The sequence below is a fragment of the Sturnus vulgaris genome, chromosome 11 (assembly GCF_052056855.1).
Source record: "Sturnus vulgaris isolate bStuVul1 chromosome 11, bStuVul1.hap1, whole genome shotgun sequence".
Lineage (NCBI taxonomy): Eukaryota > Metazoa > Chordata > Aves > Passeriformes > Sturnidae > Sturnus > Sturnus vulgaris.
Window position 1 is genome coordinate 8,943,010 of NC_142253.1, and position 16,445 is coordinate 8,959,454.

The 16,445-nt window shown below is 62.9% G+C and overlaps 2 protein-coding genes and 1 pseudogene across 4 annotated transcripts; all 3 read right to left on the reverse strand.

Moving 5' to 3' along the window:
• Nucleotides 1–778: 778 nt before the first annotated feature.
• On the reverse strand, nucleotides 779–7,028 carry QARS1 (glutaminyl-tRNA synthetase 1). Its single transcript, XM_014872650.2, has 24 exons — nucleotides 6,854–7,028; nucleotides 6,354–6,501; nucleotides 6,165–6,274; nucleotides 5,982–6,057; nucleotides 5,638–5,702; nucleotides 5,368–5,421; nucleotides 5,115–5,172; nucleotides 4,940–5,011; nucleotides 4,685–4,770; nucleotides 4,385–4,471; nucleotides 4,177–4,276; nucleotides 3,986–4,064; nucleotides 3,755–3,863; nucleotides 3,543–3,673; nucleotides 3,324–3,416; nucleotides 3,058–3,195; nucleotides 2,897–2,984; nucleotides 2,676–2,819; nucleotides 2,500–2,604; nucleotides 2,050–2,142; nucleotides 1,643–1,770; nucleotides 1,402–1,468; nucleotides 1,069–1,194; nucleotides 779–966 (listed from the first exon to the last, which is right to left on the reverse strand). Exons 1-24 carry the CDS (start codon nucleotides 6,998–7,000, stop codon nucleotides 916–918), a joined length of 2,355 nt encoding a protein of 784 aa, XP_014728136.2. The 5' UTR covers nucleotides 7,001–7,028; the 3' UTR covers nucleotides 779–915.
• An 848-nt stretch (nucleotides 7,029–7,876) lies between these two features.
• LOC106850966 (epidermal differentiation-specific protein pseudogene) lies at nucleotides 7,877–10,407 on the reverse strand (annotated as a pseudogene). The gene has a single exon (XR_015806026.1). The product of XR_015806026.1 is annotated as an epidermal differentiation-specific protein pseudogene (transcript).
• A 156-nt stretch (nucleotides 10,408–10,563) lies between these two features.
• On the reverse strand, nucleotides 10,564–16,192 carry SLC6A8 (solute carrier family 6 member 8). Of its 2 annotated transcripts, XM_014872618.2 has the most exons (14): nucleotides 16,072–16,192; nucleotides 15,584–15,802; nucleotides 15,100–15,231; nucleotides 14,270–14,543; nucleotides 14,060–14,192; nucleotides 13,677–13,811; nucleotides 13,482–13,585; nucleotides 13,275–13,399; nucleotides 13,083–13,195; nucleotides 12,866–13,003; nucleotides 12,458–12,560; nucleotides 12,281–12,381; nucleotides 11,901–12,071; nucleotides 10,564–11,075 (listed from the first exon to the last, which is right to left on the reverse strand). In XM_014872618.2, exons 1-14 carry the CDS (start codon nucleotides 16,175–16,177, stop codon nucleotides 10,944–10,946), a joined length of 1,986 nt encoding a protein of 661 aa, XP_014728104.2. In that variant the 5' UTR covers nucleotides 16,178–16,192; the 3' UTR covers nucleotides 10,564–10,943. The 2 variants fall into 2 exon arrangements, with proteins under 2 accessions (XP_014728104.2, XP_088027514.1); XM_088171388.1 differs by lacking the exon at nucleotides 12,866–13,003.
• Nucleotides 16,193–16,445: the final 253 nt, after the last annotated feature.

Consider the following 16,445-nt stretch of genomic DNA (forward strand, 5'->3'; position numbering starts at 1 on the left):
GCACCTGGGGCGAGGCTTCGAGTCGCGCCCGTATGGGGCCAGACCCCGGTGCAGGAAGGGCCCTGAGGCCTGCGCGGCTGTACCGGAGGGGCTGCGCCCTGCCCCGGGCGGCACCGCGGAGCGAAGTGTCCCCATGGAGGCGAAGGATGCCCCGCGCCATTGGACCGTGCCGGGTCTGCTTTAACCGTGTCCATGTGCTCGGCGCGGCCTCCCCAGCCCCGGCCTAGCTTAAGGTGGCCCGTGGGGCTGGGCAGGCTCTCGCTCCACGTATTTCAGGTCTAGGGGCACAGGCACGGGGCTCAGGGCACGGGGTGTATACCAGTTCCGCGGGGACACCCTTCTGGCCCCCAGCCCGGGGCCAAGCAGGGACCACCCCACTCGAGTCCACCTTAAGGGGGGAGGGCGCTCCGGCGGTGTTTGTACACAATGTGCACACCCTGCCTGCACCCCCTGTGCCCTGCCTGCACCCTCCTACACATCTCCTGCTCCCACCTGTCCCGCCTGCACCCCACCTGCATCCCCCGGAGACACTTCTTCATTGCACCCCAACACCCTTGACCCCAGTCCAACCTCATGGTGCTGGCTGGGGGAGCTGCAGTTCCCATGGGGTCATATCAGTACTACACGGCAGAAGAGCAGACTCTGTGCCCCTAGAACAAGGGAGACACCCCACATACACACCCTGCCAGCCCGACGTTAATCGGGGCACAAACAGGAGACCACCCCCACCCATCACCCCAAGACTGAGCAGGAGAACAAGAGGCAGTGACAGTGCAAGGACAGGGCTGGGATCTCCATTTATTGAGGCGATGCTGTGGGGCACCCCAGGGGACTGCACCAAGGCACGGTGGCACTGGGGGTGTGCAAAGACCCCCAAGGAAGCAACAGCACGGTGGTGTAGCAGCAGCAGGTCCCTCAGGCCTTGCCAGGGTCCTCCTTCAGCGTCACCGTCCGGTTGAACACCATCTGGGGAGAAAGAGAGGGTCTGATCAGAGCCCCATGGCGGGCAGAGGGTGCTTGCACAAGTGTGTGCAGGCTGCCTCACTGCCCCTGTCCCACAGGGCTCACCTTCCCCTCCTCACTGTCAGGATCCACAGAGAAGTAGCCCAGGCGCTCAAACTGGAACTTGTCAAAGGGTCGAGCGGAGTGGACAGAGCTGTCGACCAGGGCATTGTGCACCACACGCAGGGAGTCCTGGCAGGGGGGACAGCTCAGCCAGCACCCCCACCCTTCTGTTCTCTCCCACAGCCCAGCTCCCCCCAGATCCTCTTCCCCCAAGACACAGTAAGGCCTTGGCCCAAGAGGGGTAGGGTGTACATGGAAGTGGGTGCCTCAGGACCGGGTGCAGGAGGTCCCCACTTTCCCCGTGGGCCCATAACCTCAGCTGCTGCCACTACTCACAGGGTTGAGGTCACTCAGAAAGCCACCAGGTACTTCTGATGGGTCCTCAGGATTTTTGTGCAAAAACCTGTCATGAGGTAAGAGTCTTATCCCAAAGCTGCCAAACGAGGGGACATTGTGCCACTCATGGCACCCCAGAGCATCATCTTCCCCACCCAGCAGGGCCTGCTGCTGTACAGCTGCGCTGCTGCTCCAGCACAAGTGGGCTTGTGCTGGCCTCAGCTGGCAGCCAGATACTCACAGCCGCTCGTAGAGCCGCACTTCACAGGACAGCGGCACCGACACCCAATGGATAAAAGCTTTGGGCTTTTCTGCCACATCCGACTTGGTGCAGGTCACCTCGAGCTCCATGACATGCCCACTGACGTCCTGAGGGAGAGGAGATGAGATGAGCGAAGCTGTCAGGCAGCAGTCTTATCCCATATGGCAGTCCTGGGGCTGAACCCCAAGCCCCACAGCTGGGGGACACCTTGTTCCCCACTGTGAGGAACAGGGCAGGCAGAGAGCAGCTGCACAGGCAGCCGGAGCCCTCACTGTGTCCAGAGCATCCAGCACGAGATGATAACGCTGCTCTTCCCTGCTGGGGCATGGTCATGTCTTGATATTCCACAGCCCAACCTCATGTCACCAGTGCCCATAGCCACGCACCTTGATGACATTCTGGACGGTGATGACATAGCCAGTGTGGCGCAGCCCCACCGGCTGCCCGGGGGCCAGGCGCTTGTAGCCTTTATCTGCCTCCTGTAAGAGAGTTCATGGCTGCATGAAGGGTCCCAGCATGGGCAGCAGGTCCCCCCTCCAGCATGTCTCTTCTGTCCCCACTCCTGCCATCCCAGGGATCAGTGATCCCAGGGCTGTTTGAACTGATAGGCCATGTTGAGCACCATTGGTTGGACATGTTCTGGCCAGGCTGGAGGGCAGCATTTTCCCAGTGCCCATCAGAGCTGCTGGCCCATTTGGGAGTTGCAGTCAGGTGCTCAACACCGGCCCGTGACCTCTGTGTGCAGCACCAACACCACTTCCTGTGCTGCCAGGCTCCTGCTGCACAAGCCATAGCTCCAGGAGTGAGGATAGTACAGTCCAGTGGGCCTGGCTTACCTCCCTGAAGTCCGTCTCCTCAATGTAGATAGTCTGGTGGAAGGGCACTTTGTGAAAACCACGGCTCTCATCGGCGGGAAAGTTGGGCACAAGGATCTCCAGTGCCTGTGGAGGAAGAGGGCGTGAATGGTGGTATCAAGGAACCCCACTCCCACAACAGCCCACGGCAGTCTCACCTTCGGAGCAGGGAAGTTGGTGATGGTGACCTTAAGGGGTTCCAGGACAGCCATGGCACGGGGGGCCTGCTCATTCAGCACCTCACGTGCACAAGCGTCCAACAGATGTGGCTCCATTGTTGCCTGGGCCACTGTCACACCAACCTGAGGAACAGTGTGCTGTGACCATGCTGGCCAGGGGATGCAGCCATCTGCCCTGTCCCATTCTATCCAAAGCCTACCCGTGCACAAAAGTTGTTGATGGCCTCAGGGGGGAAGCCTCGCCGGCGCAGGGCTGTCAGCGTGAAGAGACGTGGGTCATCCCAGTCCCTGAGGAAATTCCAGTGTGACAACCAGGCATGCTCTGGGTGAGCCCCATCATGGCAGCTGGCCCTGCTCCTACCTCACAGCCCCTGTCTCTACCAGCCGGATGATCTTTCTCTTGGAGACAACGGTGTAGAGCAGGTTCAGGCGCCCATATTCCCACTGCACAGGGCAGTAAACATCCAGAGCGTTGCACAGCCAAAAGTAGGAGGAGCGTCTGCAAGAGAGGTACAGGCACAGCCCAGCTCAGCCACATGGACACGCTGTCCCCCAGCACTCTGGCAACCACCAGATGCTGCTCCCAGGTCTAGCTCAGCCCTGGGCCATGCCATGCACAGTGCTTACCTGGCCTGGAATTCTTTAGTGCAGAGGGAGTGTGTGATGTGCTCGATGGAGTCGCAGAGGCAATGCGTGTAGTCGTACGTGGGGTAGATGCACCTGCAAGGCAGACACAGTCAGCTCAGGGCAGAGTACAGTGTTGCTCCACTCCTAACACCTCCTCACTCCTAGGAAATCCAGACCCACCCCCACCACATGTGCCAGGACATGGCAGGCCGTCCCTACCACTTGTCCCCAGTGCGGTGGTGTGGAGTGAACTTGACGCGGTAGGCAACAGGATCCATCTTCCCATCCTCCATCACTAGCTTCATCCTCAGCGTGGCTTCCCCCTCCCCAAACTTGCCCTTTCTCATGTCCTGTAGAGAGGGGCAAAGCTGTCAGCTGAGCCACAGATACAGCACTCGCAGGCATGCAGCACCTGTCCCACCCAGGAGTACCTCAAAGAGCAGGAGTGACTCCTCCACAGGCCGGTCCCGCCACGGCGAGGGTGGTGGGTTGTGGCCCTTGATCTCCTCAACCTTCTGATGGCAGACATATGCCTGACCCCTACGGAGGGGAAATGCCATCACCAGACATGAGTGACCCATCCCCTGAGCAAAGGGGAGGCCCGGTCACAGTGTGGGACATCAACACCCCCCTGACACAATCCTACTGCCCCACATGCGCACCTGCGGATGAGCTCCAGGGCCCAGGTGTAGAGCTGGTCAAAGTAATCCGATGCATGTGTCACTGCATAGGGCTGGTAGCCTGTGAGGATGGGTGAAATGAAACAGGCTGGAGGAGGCCCAGCAGCAAGACCTAATTGCAAGGTCGTCCCTGGCACCTGGCTTGATCGTGCCCTCCCCATCTCGAACCATACCCAGCCACTCCACCATCTCCCGGATGGCTGTGAAGTACTTCTCCTCCTCTTTCTCGGGGTTGGTGTCATCATAGCGCAAAAAGCACACGCCACCATTGGCCTGGGGATGAAGAAATAGTGAGCAGCTGCTCCCTGAGGGACCACAGGGCCAGGCCAGCAGCCAAGTGGTGGGGAAAGGCAGGTGCCAAGGTGGCTTGGTGCTTTTTACCTTGGCATAGCCAAAGTTGAAGTTGATGGCCTTGGCATGGCCTATGTGCAGGATCCCATTAGGCTCAGGAGGGAAGCGTGTCCGTACCTAAAGAGGCAAAGGGGACACCTCTGTCCGTCAGCAGACTTTTACCTTCCCTGACAGCAGTGACACTGACATGAGTCCCTGGCAATCCCGCAGAGCACCCCATGCTGTGGGGGTGCTGCATCTGGCCAAGCCCCCTGTGAGCTGCGTGCTCCCCACCCACCCCAGCAGTGTCACTCTCACATGGAACCTGCGGGATATGGGACATGGCCTCACCTGCCCACCCGTGATTGCCAGGTGCTGCTTCAGCAGGGCCATAGTGTTGGGCGTCACCACGTAGCCCTCAGTCTTGTAGTTCTCTCCTGCAGGCAGATGATGCTCAGGGCTGCAGCACTGCCCTAACCATGCCAAGCCCAGCAGCCAGGGGGGAAAGACACAGGACCTGTCCAGTCCTCTGCAGCATGGAGAGCTGGGACTAGGGACAGAGCCAGTGGAGTGGCCCCACATATGGCAGCGGCTCCTTGCACTCACCTGGCTTGTGGAACTTCAGGGCTTCTCCCCGCAGCTGCTCCAGCAGCGACCGTGTCTCTGTGCCCATGTCCCCTGCAGGAACATGGGGCTGAGCTCCCTGATCACAGCTCCCAGGGCCCAGCTCAGAAGCAGGTCCAGCAGTAACTAAAGGGCTGGGGAAGAGGACGTCTCTTACCATTCTCCACCACAGCCACCTTCTGTTTCTCTGCCGGGGCCAGACGGGCCTTTGTCACCTGCAGAGACCAGCACAGCATCCTGAGTGCCCAGCTGTAGCACATACCTTCCTCTCCAGGCCCAGCCTGTTGATCCCACCAGTCCCTCAGACCTGTACCCATGGTGGCAGCTCAGCCCAGAGCAGCTATTGGAGATCTTGCCTGGACACTTTGCAAGAAAATACTGTCCAAGTCTCCAACTCCCCTTCTCCTTACCTTTGGCTTCTTTTCCAGGTCAGCTTCTGTCTTTGGCCCAAGCAAATGCAGCACCTGGAGAAGAGTGACACAGGAGTCAGAAAGGCTCCCTGTGTCCTAAGGCCTGGAAGTGTCCTGTCCAGCCATCACTCCACTCACCCTGCCTGCACCTAGGTAGAGCAGGCTGTGCCCAGTGTTGGGCCCTCTAGGGGACTGGCAGACAAATCCCATAATAGTCACAGCACACCCAGGGGACCACAGCAGCACCTGACGCAGTAACCTCGCACCCACCTGCAGGTCCACCTCGTTCTTGATGGTCTTCCCGTCTGCCCAACGCAGCTGGTTCCGTGCCTCCCCTGCAGACAGAGCACTCCGTGAGCAAGGGGCAGGGCCCAAGCCCGGGGGAGCTTCAGCTGGGGCACTGATGCAGAATGCCACAACCTTTGCCCCAGGGCTGTCCCTGTTGCTGGGCACTATGGCTCTGCCTGTGTAGGGGATCTGGCAGGATGACACCTTTCCATGGCAAAGAGCTGGCTCTCAGGATTCAGGGGAGCAGACAGTGGCACTGGCAGTCAAGCACGGGGATGTCACAGCCACCAGCACCAGCCAGGGGCTGCCTCAGTGTCACCACTCACCCATCAGCAGCCCCATGTTGAAGTGGTAGCGCTCTGCCAGAAGCTCTGTTCGGTGCTTGTTGATCACAGCCTCCACCTGGGAGCAGCACAGGGACACAGGGTGAGTGAGGCAGGCAGGTGCACAGCAGGAACCAGTCCAACGTCCCCTGTGCTGTGACTCCACAGAGTCACAGCCCCACTCACCGCTTCCTCGATCTGCTCGGGGGTGATGCAGACCCCCACACCACAAGCCCGCTCAAAGTCTGCCACGTCCAGGGGCTCCAAGGGGTGGTTCCTCACGTACTCCAGGGCAGCTGGGGACAGAGGAGGGATGAAGAGCGGGGCCTCCGGGACCGAGGCCGGATAGGGGCGGGGGCTGGGGCCGCACGGTACCGCTGAGCTGCAGGTCGGTGAGGATCTCCCTGCGAGCGATGTAGCCGACGAGGAAGCCGAGGTGCTTCGGGTCCTTGAGGCGGGCGGCCGTGTTGTACAGAAGTGTCCCGGTGGCCTTGTCCAGCGCCGGGCCCAGCGCGCTCCGAGCCTGCCTCCGCCCAGAGAAGCGTCAGGGCAAGACCGGAACCCGAGCCCCGAGGAACCGGCGGCACCGGGGGCCGGAGCGGGTCAGGGGAGTGCCAAGGGCATACGCCGGTCAGCGGGGTCGGGAGGAGGCGAAGCCGGGGGGTCCGGGGAACGCTGGGGTCGAAGGGGTGACAGAGGAACCACGGTGCCGATGTACCCGAGTGTCACTGGGGATCGGGGTACCAGGTCCCGGGGGTGACACTGATACCAGGGTAGCGAGTTCCCAGGATGGCTGGGTCCCGAGGTGGCAGGGAGGTGACGGGGTACTGGGGATCGAGACCGGGGACCAGGGTGCGGACCCGCGGCGGACGCACCTGCAGCACAGCCCGGCGCAGAAGCGCGCTGAGTGCCCCATTGCGTAGCGTCTCGCGCGCCTTGGCCTCGCTGAGACCGATGCCAGTGAACAGCCCCAGCGCCTCCTCCACTTCCTCCGCCGCCATCGCCGTCGCCGCCGCCGCCATGCTGCCGCCTCCGCCCGAGGGCGGGTCCGTGCCCAGCCAACCGGCAATGGGAGCGCTCCGTCCCGGCCAATGGGAGGGGGAGACTGGCGCCGGCCGGGCCAATGGGCGCGCGGGAGGCGGGCTCAGCGCGCGGGCTGTTGCATCATTTAAAGAGACCGGCGGCGCCGGCGCCACGTGGGGGGCGGGGCTGGAGGTGTGTCCGGGGGCGGAGCACGTGTCAGATCCCGCCCCCGGCACCCCATTCTCCCGGCGCTCTGTGCCCCGCGGCTGATGCCCGCACCTCCGGTGTACCCTGTGCGTCTCCCCTGCCCCGACGGCCCTGGCCACAGGCCCTGCGACGGGCCCGTAGGGACGGACGTGCTCAAGGTCCTGGGGTGGAGAGCAAGTCGCGATGGTGGCCTCAACACGGTTTATGCGGAGCCAGACTGGCTCGGTGTCCCCGACTCCCCTGGATCGTGCATAGTCCCTTGGCCCCGCCAGCCCAGTGTCCGCCCTCTTCCCCTGTCCCCCTGGCTGCCCTAGTACACCCCTCATCCCAGTGTCCCCAGACCGGTGGAACTTTGGCTGCCTCAGCCTAGTGTCCTCCTGCCCACCCCCCCCTCCCCCCACCGTCTGATGTCTTGTCCAGACTGGTGTCCCCAGCTCTTCCCTTTGTCCCGCCAGCTTCCCCAGCCTGATATTCTCTAGCTCTTCCGGCCCGGTGCACCCCCCAGCCCGATATCCCTCCCCAGCCCGGTGTCCTCCACAACCCCAGGTTTTCTGCCTCAGCACAGGAGTCCCCCCCTCGCTTGGCGTCTCCTCTTAGCTCAGTGCCCCCCTAGCCCAGTACCCCATCCATCCTACTCCCACCGCAGCCCGAGTAGCAGCAGACTCGAGTGGTTGGGGAAGGGCGTTTATTGGAAATACTGGGTGGGAGGAGGCACTGGCAGGTCCTGCCAGCCAGAGCCACCGGACACAACCAGACAAGGCAGGTCCTGGCTCCTCCATCAGTGGGTGCTGGGGTCAACGCTGGTGTCACAGTGAGTCCCACACCCCGGAGAGGACAGCCATTGCTTAGCACCGCCACAAAGTTACAGTTCCATCCTGGTGCCAGGCACTGTGTCTGTCCCCTTGGTGGCTGCCTGCTCCCTGCCCGCAGCTGGCAGTGGCTTTAAGCTATAGCGGGCACTGACATTGGTACCTGAGACGCTGCGGTACTCGCCCATCTCCGTACGAACATTCTCGTTCTGGGTGATGGTGAGCAGGACTGGGACGGAGAGCGTCACTTCCTTCCGAAGGACTTGGATGCTGAGCGCAGTGCGCGGGGGGATCTTTGCCGGCAGCTGCACCTCCACGCGCTGCCGGCGAGTGCTGGTTTCGCTGCGCCCTTTCTGCACCGTGAAGATGTTGGAAGCTTCCACGGTCAGAGTGAAGGAAAGCCCGGCTTTGAGGCTGGTGGCATTGCTGAAGTGGAAGCTTTGCCAGAGTGTGGTGCCGTACTCCCGGCTGCTGCTGGCCGCCAGGGCCTGCTCCGACTCTGTCTCGTTCACCCCCTCAATCTCATCCACCAGCACCTCCCGCTCCTCCTCCACCCGCTTCTGTTCCCAAAGGAGACGTGCTGAGACCAGGGGCCGCCCGGGCCGTAGCGGGCGCAGGTGGGACAGCCGAGACTGAAAGTTCAGCTCCAGTTTGTAGTCAGCGAGCCGCTCGCCGGGCCATGCCAGGCAGTGCCAGCCACCCCGGCCGGGATGCTGGTAGAGCAGCCAGACGCCTCGCTGCACCACGTGGGAGGCCACCCGGTCGTTGAAGTACCCATACGCCAAGTTGGTCTCCTCTGTCACCACCTTGCAGGCGCCTTGGAAGTTGGGGTGCTCGTAGAGGGTGATCTGGGGGTCCCCCAGGTCATGGTGCACGAGGCGCAGTGCCGAGAAGCTGTTGGGCCGATCCACAGAGGGGTACTCGCCCTCCTCGAAGGCGTGCGGCTCCCCCTCGTATTTGGGGTCCGTGTAGGCAATCCATGGCTGCCCCTCCACCTTCAGAGAGGCAATGCAGTTGCCAAAATCCAGCTCGTGCAGGTCAGGCACGTCGCAGGTGAACTCTCGGCTCAGCCCCTCAAAGTTGGCACGCTCGTACACCGTGATCCGGTTCATGGTGCTGTGGGTGCCTGCCCCTGCGAGGGCACAACGTGGGTCGCGTCCTCTCCCGTGGGGTCAAGTACTACAGGAGATCCGTGAGCAAAGCCCAGCCAGCAAAACCAAACCTCAGAACCCCTTTAACCCTTGTCCTCTGCCTTTCCTTCGCCCACCTCCGCCTGGTCCCCGTGCTCTCACCGTCTGTGCTGCCAACACCCCGCAGCTGTGCCTTTTAGGAAGGGGTGGCGGGACCAGGGCGTGCTGCGACACGAAGCGAAGGCGATGACAATGCTCGCCCCCACACCCTGCACTCAACCTTGTCCCCACTTGGGTGTTGTGGAACCAACCAGGCCCCGCACGGCGGTCGACACATCGGGATGCAGCCCGTCCCACAGACCAGCCCTGCCGGAAAGTCCTGCCGTGCCCCAGGCACGTGAGACTCTGTGCTAAAGAGTCACCGTCAATTATCAGTGATGCTTCCGCCCTGCCCGCGCTAATTACAGTGTGCATTGCCGGTGGGGCAGGAACTGCTGGCTCACCCCAGTAGGGTGAGAGGGTATCGTGGTGGGGCAAGCTAGCGCCCCAAAACAAGAGCCTCTGGAACCCTGGTGATCCTAGCAATTGGATATGGACACCTGGCATGGTGGCACTGCTCCAGCTCTGTCTCTGAGGATGGCTGGGGCAGATGGGGACACTTCTTCCCCCTTGTAGCTTCATGGCATGGCCAAGGCACTGCTGGGATGGGATGCTGGGCACAGCAGGACGCTGACATCAAACCAAGGCATTGGAAGGCAGCCATTCCAAGCACAGCATGCTGGTGGTTTCCTCCGGGCTCCATGCAGGTTCCCATGGCACAAACTTCAGGAGCTACTGGTGTAGGGCACAGGGCACGTGCACTTCCTAGCTGGCACCCTGCTGAGACAGGGCTCAGGCAGCTCAGGCAGCAGGGTTCTGGAGCAGGTTAAGCCTTTGACTTCTTTGGCTACATGCCCGGGGCTGCCTCATCCACATAGCCCTCACCAGCCCAGGGCTGTTCCCAAGGCACAGTGCATGGAGTGGGGAACCACAAAGCTGATACGAAAAGCTCCCAGTGGGGTACAGCTGGATCCTGACCTACCCCTTGGGGACAGTCAGGACTCCCAAAGCCTCCGGGCTAAAATCTGCCTCTTGGGGCTGTTAAGCGAGGCCAGCTTTGGCTGCATGGAGTTCCCCAGTCCCACAGGGGTTTGGTACAGCCTGCGAGCACCCCCATCCTGTGGTGAAGGATGGAGACCCCATTGCTCCAACAGTCTGCCCCCCACGAGTCACCCAAGAGAGGAACCCAGGTGTCCCTGAATTCTCGAACACTATTTCCTTCAAACCTCTGTCCCCCAAAGGCCAGTGCCACCCCACACCTCGCCCCTCAGTTGTCCGCTCCTAGTGCCCCGCTTCCCCTGCCTGCAGTGCCAGGACTGCCAGGGTCTCCCAGTTTATTGCCAGATGTCGGGGCGGTTGGGGTTACACCAGACAAACGCTACGGGAAGCAGTTAGTGAGTGGGGGGCCATGGGGGCCGCGGGCAGGGGCCAGGGAAGGGCTGTCCCACTCACTCCCCCAGCCTGTGGCCTCCCAGCCATTCCCCCCGGGCCGCCACGCTCCCCTGCGCCGGGGACCCCTCCTGTGCCCCGCAGCTGCCCTGGCTCCGTGGCCCCCAGCACCCCCCACCTCGCTGTGTTCACCCCCCTGCAGCGAGGCCGGCGGCCAGGGCGGCGCGGGGGGCACGGGGCAGCGTGGGTGGGAGGCGGTGCTGGCATTATTGCTATGGCGGGCGGGAGCAGCGCGACCCTCCCCACGCTCAGATCACAGTCTCGAAGAGCGTCGCCTTCTCCTTGGGGGGCTCTGGGGCCAGCAGCTTGGCTTCTGCCTCTGGCGTCAGGTACTCCAGGTGGTGTTGGCCCCAGATTGGAGTGGTCTGGAGCTGCCAGCGCTGTGGGGACATCGTGTCAGCACCCAGGGACAACAGCACTGGGACTGCCTGGACCCAGCTTGGTGAATTCCCCACAATGCACAGGGATAGGAAAGGGATGAGATTTGGATGGGAGTGGAGGTGAGACTGGGACAGGGAAGAGATTGAAATGGGATTGAGAAAGAGACAGAGATTGCATGGGGACAGGGATGGGACTGAGACACCAACAGGATTAAGACAGTGATGTCAGCAACGATGGAGTTTGGGTGGGGCTGGGAGTGAGACAGCAGTGGAGATGGGAATCTGATAGGAGTGAGAGCAATGAAGACAGGAACAGGACTTGGATGGGAGTGAGCCTAGGATGGGAAAAGGACTAAATGAGATTGAGAGAAGGACAGGAACTGCAAGGAGACAGTGACGGGGACGTGCACAGGATTTGGCTGTGATAGGGATAGAATTGAGACAGTGACGTAAGCGTCAGTGGGAATTAGGTAAGATTGGAAATGAGACACTGATGTGGACAGGGATAGGATTTGGATGGGAGTGAGACAATGGGAACAGACACATGATTAGGATGGGAACGAGACAATTATGAAAACAGGGATGGGACCTAGCTGTGGATGGGACCTAGCTGTGGATGGGACTGTGATGGCAATGCGGACAGTGGTGGGATTTGAATGGGAATCAGACAGTGATAAAAACCGGGATGGGATCTGGAGGTGGATGGAACTAAGATGGCAACGTGGATGGTGGAATTTGAATGGGGCCAGGACTAAGAGGGGGACAACCATGATTGAGAATGGGGTGGAGACAGAGGCAGGAGTGATCCCCCTGCACTGCCCTCACCTCGCGCAAGGAGCCTTTGCAGCGCAGGAGCTTGTAGATAACAGTGCAGGGGATGCAGAGCATGGAGGAGAGTGCCAGGACCCAGCCGATGGCTTCCCCCCACCACGGGTACACGTATGTCTTATTGTATGTCAGCGGCTTGTAGTTCACCACGTGGAACACAAAGATGCCCTGGATGGAGAGAGGGACGTGAGGTCCCTCGGGGCATGGAGCTGTCGGTCCCCACCCTGACGCGTGTCACCGCCGTACCCCGAGGTGCACGGTCGCCCCACGGCCGTGACACGCGTGTGCCCACAGCGGCCACCGGGGGGCGCTCCGTGCCAGCGGCACACCCGGGGCGGTGGCACACGCGTGTCCCCACGCGCGGTGGCCTCGCTCACCACGCAGACCAGCGGTGTCACCACAGCCCAGCACCACTTCATGACGGGCAGGGGCCGGTAGCCAATCATACGGGCCACGTCGTCCATGAAGCGGTCGGCACCTGCAGGGAGGAGGGCATCAGCTGGGGCACTTGTGTACCCCCTTGTGTCCCCCTCCCCGTGTCCCCCTTGCCTCACCATAGACCCAAGCAATGACCACGCACTCCCAGAAAGCCTGCCACAGCAGCGTGATCCCGCTGGCCGAGTAGTTGTCAAAGAGCTGGAATACGTACATGCCGCCCTGCCAGAAAGGTGCCCGTGTCACCAGCATTGTGCTGGCTGCCCTGCACTCCGACACACTGGCAGTCACAGCCTTGCCAGCACCGGCACCCTGCCTGACATGGACACCCTGCATGCCATGGGCACCCTGCTCCCACAGCACCCCTTTGCCACAGAGACACCCATGCCATGGGTAGCTCCACTGACACGAGGGCCACAGCCCCAGTGAGCTCCCACTCCACAGTGGGACCTCATGGGAGGTGATGCCTCAGGAACAGGTGCAGGTGGCCGGTGTGGGGCCAGCAGTGTCCCTGCTGCGTCCCCCACCTGTGTGACCATGGAGAGGTCAATGAGGCAGCAGATGATGCAGCAGAGAGCAGCGGTGAGCTCACGGCGCAGCGAGCCAGCCCCCGGCTGGGGGAACAGGTCCAGGATGCCCGTGATGAAACCCTCCACACCGACAAACTGTGGCATAAAGCAGGGCTCAGTGGGGACGTGCCGCCCATCCTCTCCCTGTTCCCCATCTCCCTGGTTGCCACAGCACCTGGCTGTCCAGCCCCAGCACGAGGAGCATGATGAAAAAGAGTGTGGCCCACAGCGGGGACAAGGGCATCAGCGTCACAGCTTTGGGGTAGGCGATGAAAGCCAGTCCAGGACCTGCAGGAGACTGGAGTCAGAGATGCCACTCAAGGGGTGACACAGAAGACACAGTTGGCATCCACTGTCCATCACTCACCAGACTCAGCCACCTTGGAGATGTCCACGCCTTGCTCAGAGGCCATGAAGCCGAGCACAGAAAAGACAACGAAGCCGGCAAAGAAGCTGGTGCAGCTGTTGATCACAGCCAGGATGTAGGCATCCCTGTGGGCACAGCATCTAAGGAAGTGCTGGGGGGCATTGGGGGGCACACCAGGGGGACTGCCTGCAGCTGACACAGCCCTACCTGTAGCAGTTGTTGTGGAAGCGGTTGTAGCTGCCCAGTGCGGTCAGGGCGCCCAGCCCGATGGCATAGGAGAAGAAGACCTGGGTGCCAGCATCAATCCAGACCTGGGGTGTGAGGGAGGGTGTCAGGGCGGGCTAGGGGTGCCAGGGGGGTGTCTAGCACTCAACTCCCTGCTGCCCTCCCTACTGCCCTCACCTGTGCCTCAACCAGCTTGGACCAGTCAGGTTTCAGGTAGTAGATGATGCCACCCAGTGCACCAGGCAGTGTTACTCCGTGGACCAGCAGCAGGATGAGGACCACATATGGGAAGAGTGCCGTGAAGTAGACAATCTGAAGAGCAATGGGTGGCCATGAGACCCCTCAGGCTAGGGCTCTGTCACGTGCCACAGGTGTCCCAGCAGGACCAGAGCTTGGGAATGTCCCCAGCAGCTGGCAACAACTCCTGGACAGATGTGGGACACGGGCTTCCCACCCCTGTGGGCTGTGGCACAGGAGGGCAGGAGCCAGCAGTGCCATTTGTTGCAGTCCTGTTCTCTCATGCCAGTGGCCGTGATGCATGTTCCCCCTGCCAGCATTACCTTCCCAGTCGACTTGACACCCTTCCAGATGCAGAAGTAGACAACGATCCAGGTGGTAACCAAGCACAGGATCATCTGCCAGTTCATCTCCCCTGGCTCGCTGAGGCCCCCAGAGAGACGCAGCACCTTGTTCCTGCAGAGTGGGGCTGTGCTGAGAGCCAGCATGACACCCCCAGCCCCAGACGACGCCCTCTCGGCTCCCACACTCACTCCCAAAACTCAATGACAGGTGAGCGCTTGTTGGTCATATCGGTGCAGCTGAAGTTGGAGGTCCAAGTGCTGACAGTGGCATTAGTGCTGACATTATGGCACAGGTCCGGGTTGAAGAGCTCCGTGCACTGCTCCGTGTTCCAGGAATGGCCACAGGTGGCCCAGGGCAGGGTGTCCGTCAGTGAATGCACCAGATAAAAGAGCCCCCACACCAAGATCATGATGTAATAGGAGTTGCAGAAGAAGACGATCACCATAGAGGCCAGACCTAAACCTGCAGCATGGGGAGATCAGAGCCCACAGACACCTGTGGGCATCTGGCAGCCAGCATGGACTGGGATGTGGGGTGTTGTAGGGATGGGGGAGGACAGAGAAGAACTGACAGGGACAGGACAGGGAAGAGCTGGTGGGAATGGGACAGGAAAGCTGGCAGCCTCAGGCAGGACTGGGCAGGGTGGGGACAGCTGGCAGCATGGCACAGGACCAGGGGGGAGCCAGCAAGATAACTCTGAGATGGGGATCCAGCAGCCGCCCAGGATCCAGCAGCATGCAGGCAGGGAGCCACAGGGGCAGGCAAGGCAGGCAGGGCAGCACGGGGTGCCACGGGGCACAGGTGCAGGCAGCTGCCATCCTTGGCCGCTGCACAGGGCGGCGGTGGGACGCGGGCAAGGTGCAGGGGAGCAGGCAGGGCGTGGGCAGGGTGCTGCCAGCCCCAGCAGGCTGAGTGCAGCCGAGGCAGTCAGGGTGCAGGCAGGGTGCCGGGGGCCCTGGGCAGGGTGCAGGGGCCGCGGAAAGGGTGCAGGCAGGGCGCGGGCAGGGCGCGGCGTTACCCTTGAAGAGGGGGGCGATGTTCCAGGCGGCGATGCCCCCCTGCTTCATGAACTGTCCCAGGGCCACCTCCAAGAAGAAGATGGGGATGCCGCCCACGAAGACGATGAGCAGGTAGGGGATGAGGAAGACGCCTGGGGCCGGGGGCAGGGGGCTGGCTCAGCCGCCGCCGTCCCCCCGGCCCCCCCTTTTGCTCCCCCCGCTTCCCAGCGCCGCCCGCCCGGACGCAGCGAATGGCAAAGGCGCCTCCGCGCCCTCCCCTTGCCGCGATGTAGGTCGCCACGGGCAGGTAGTGGGGGGCTCCCACGACCTCCCGCCCTACGAGTGACTCTGGACCCCCGCAGGGTGGCCCACGAGCTGCTCTAAGGCGCAGGGCGATCTGACCCAGAGTGGGGTGACCCTCAGGCACACACTCTGGGGCGGGAAGGGGGTGCCCCCCTCGCCGCGGGACGCACCCCCGCGGCGTGGGGCGAGCGCGAGGCTCACCTCCGCCGTTCTTGTAGCACAGGTAGGGGAAGCGCCAGACGTTGCCCAGCCCCACGGCGAAGCCCACGCAGGACATGATGAAATCCATCTGCCGGGTCCATGTCTCCCGTTCGGGGACGGCCTCTTTAGGGGGACCAGGGGGTCGCACCAGTGGTGCCGTCACTGTTCGCTCCTCGCCCGCCGTGGGGGGCTCTGCGCCCTCCGCCCCGCCGGGGCCTTCTGCCGAAACGGGGGGTAGTGGGGATGCCCACGCCGCCGTCACGCGCGCCCGTGGGGGCGCGGGGGGGGGGGGGAAGCACCTCCCCCCCCGCGCGCCCCTCTCCGCGCGTAGGGGCGTGACGTCAGATGTCAGGCCGGCGCGTGACGTCACAATGCAGAGCGGTGACTCACCCCGCGGCGGCGGGAGGGGGCGCGCCGCGGTCGCGCGTGGCCGTGGGCCCCCCTCTTCCCCTCCCCAAGCTCATCCCTCCCCGGCGCTTCCCGCTTACCGGAGCCCGCGGGGGCAGCGGCGGCCGCGGCTGTGGCGGCGGCGGCGTCGCGTCGCGGGGCGTCGGGCGGCTGCGGGGCGGCCGTGTCGGTGGGGACGGGGGGCATGTCGCGGGGGGCCGGGGAGTGGGGGTGGGTCGGGGGCGGCTCCGTGGCCGAGGGGGGCTCAGAAGCAATCCACGAAGCACTTGAAGGTGAGTCGGAAGAACCTCATTGAGGGCGGCGGGGCGCGGCGGGGCGGGCCGGGCCGGGCGGGCGGCTCAGAGCCGGGCTGCGGGGCCGGCGCCGCGCGGCCGCTCCGGGGCTCTCTGCGCCGCGGCACCGGGCGGCGGCGGAGGCAGCGACCGGCCGCACCGCCCCCCGAGCCCCATTGGCC

Bases quoted from the DNA above. Each gene is read 5' to 3' on its own strand.
- QARS1 (XM_014872650.2), bottom strand. From the start codon at position 7,000: ATGGCGGCGGCGGCGACGGCGATGGCGGCGGAGGAAGTGGAGGAGGCG. The intron at 6,275-6,353 runs GTACCGTGCGGC...CTCTGTCCCCAG, and splicing joins CACCGACCTGCAGCTCAGCG to CTGCCCTGGAGTACGTGAGG. The intron at 2,820-2,896 runs GTAGGCTTTGGA...ACTGTTCCTCAG, and splicing joins TCAACAACTTTTGTGCACGG to GTTGGTGTGACAGTGGCCCA.
- SLC6A8 (XM_014872618.2), bottom strand. From the start codon at position 16,177: ATGCCCCCCGTCCCCACCGACACGGCCGCCCCGCAGCCGCCCGACGCC. The intron at 15,803-16,071 runs GTAAGCGGGAAG...CCGTTTCGGCAG, and splicing joins CGCTGCCCCCGCGGGCTCCG to AAGGCCCCGGCGGGGCGGAG. The intron at 15,232-15,583 runs GTGAGCCTCGCG...CCCCGGCCCCAG, and splicing joins GTGCTACAAGAACGGCGGAG to GCGTCTTCCTCATCCCCTAC.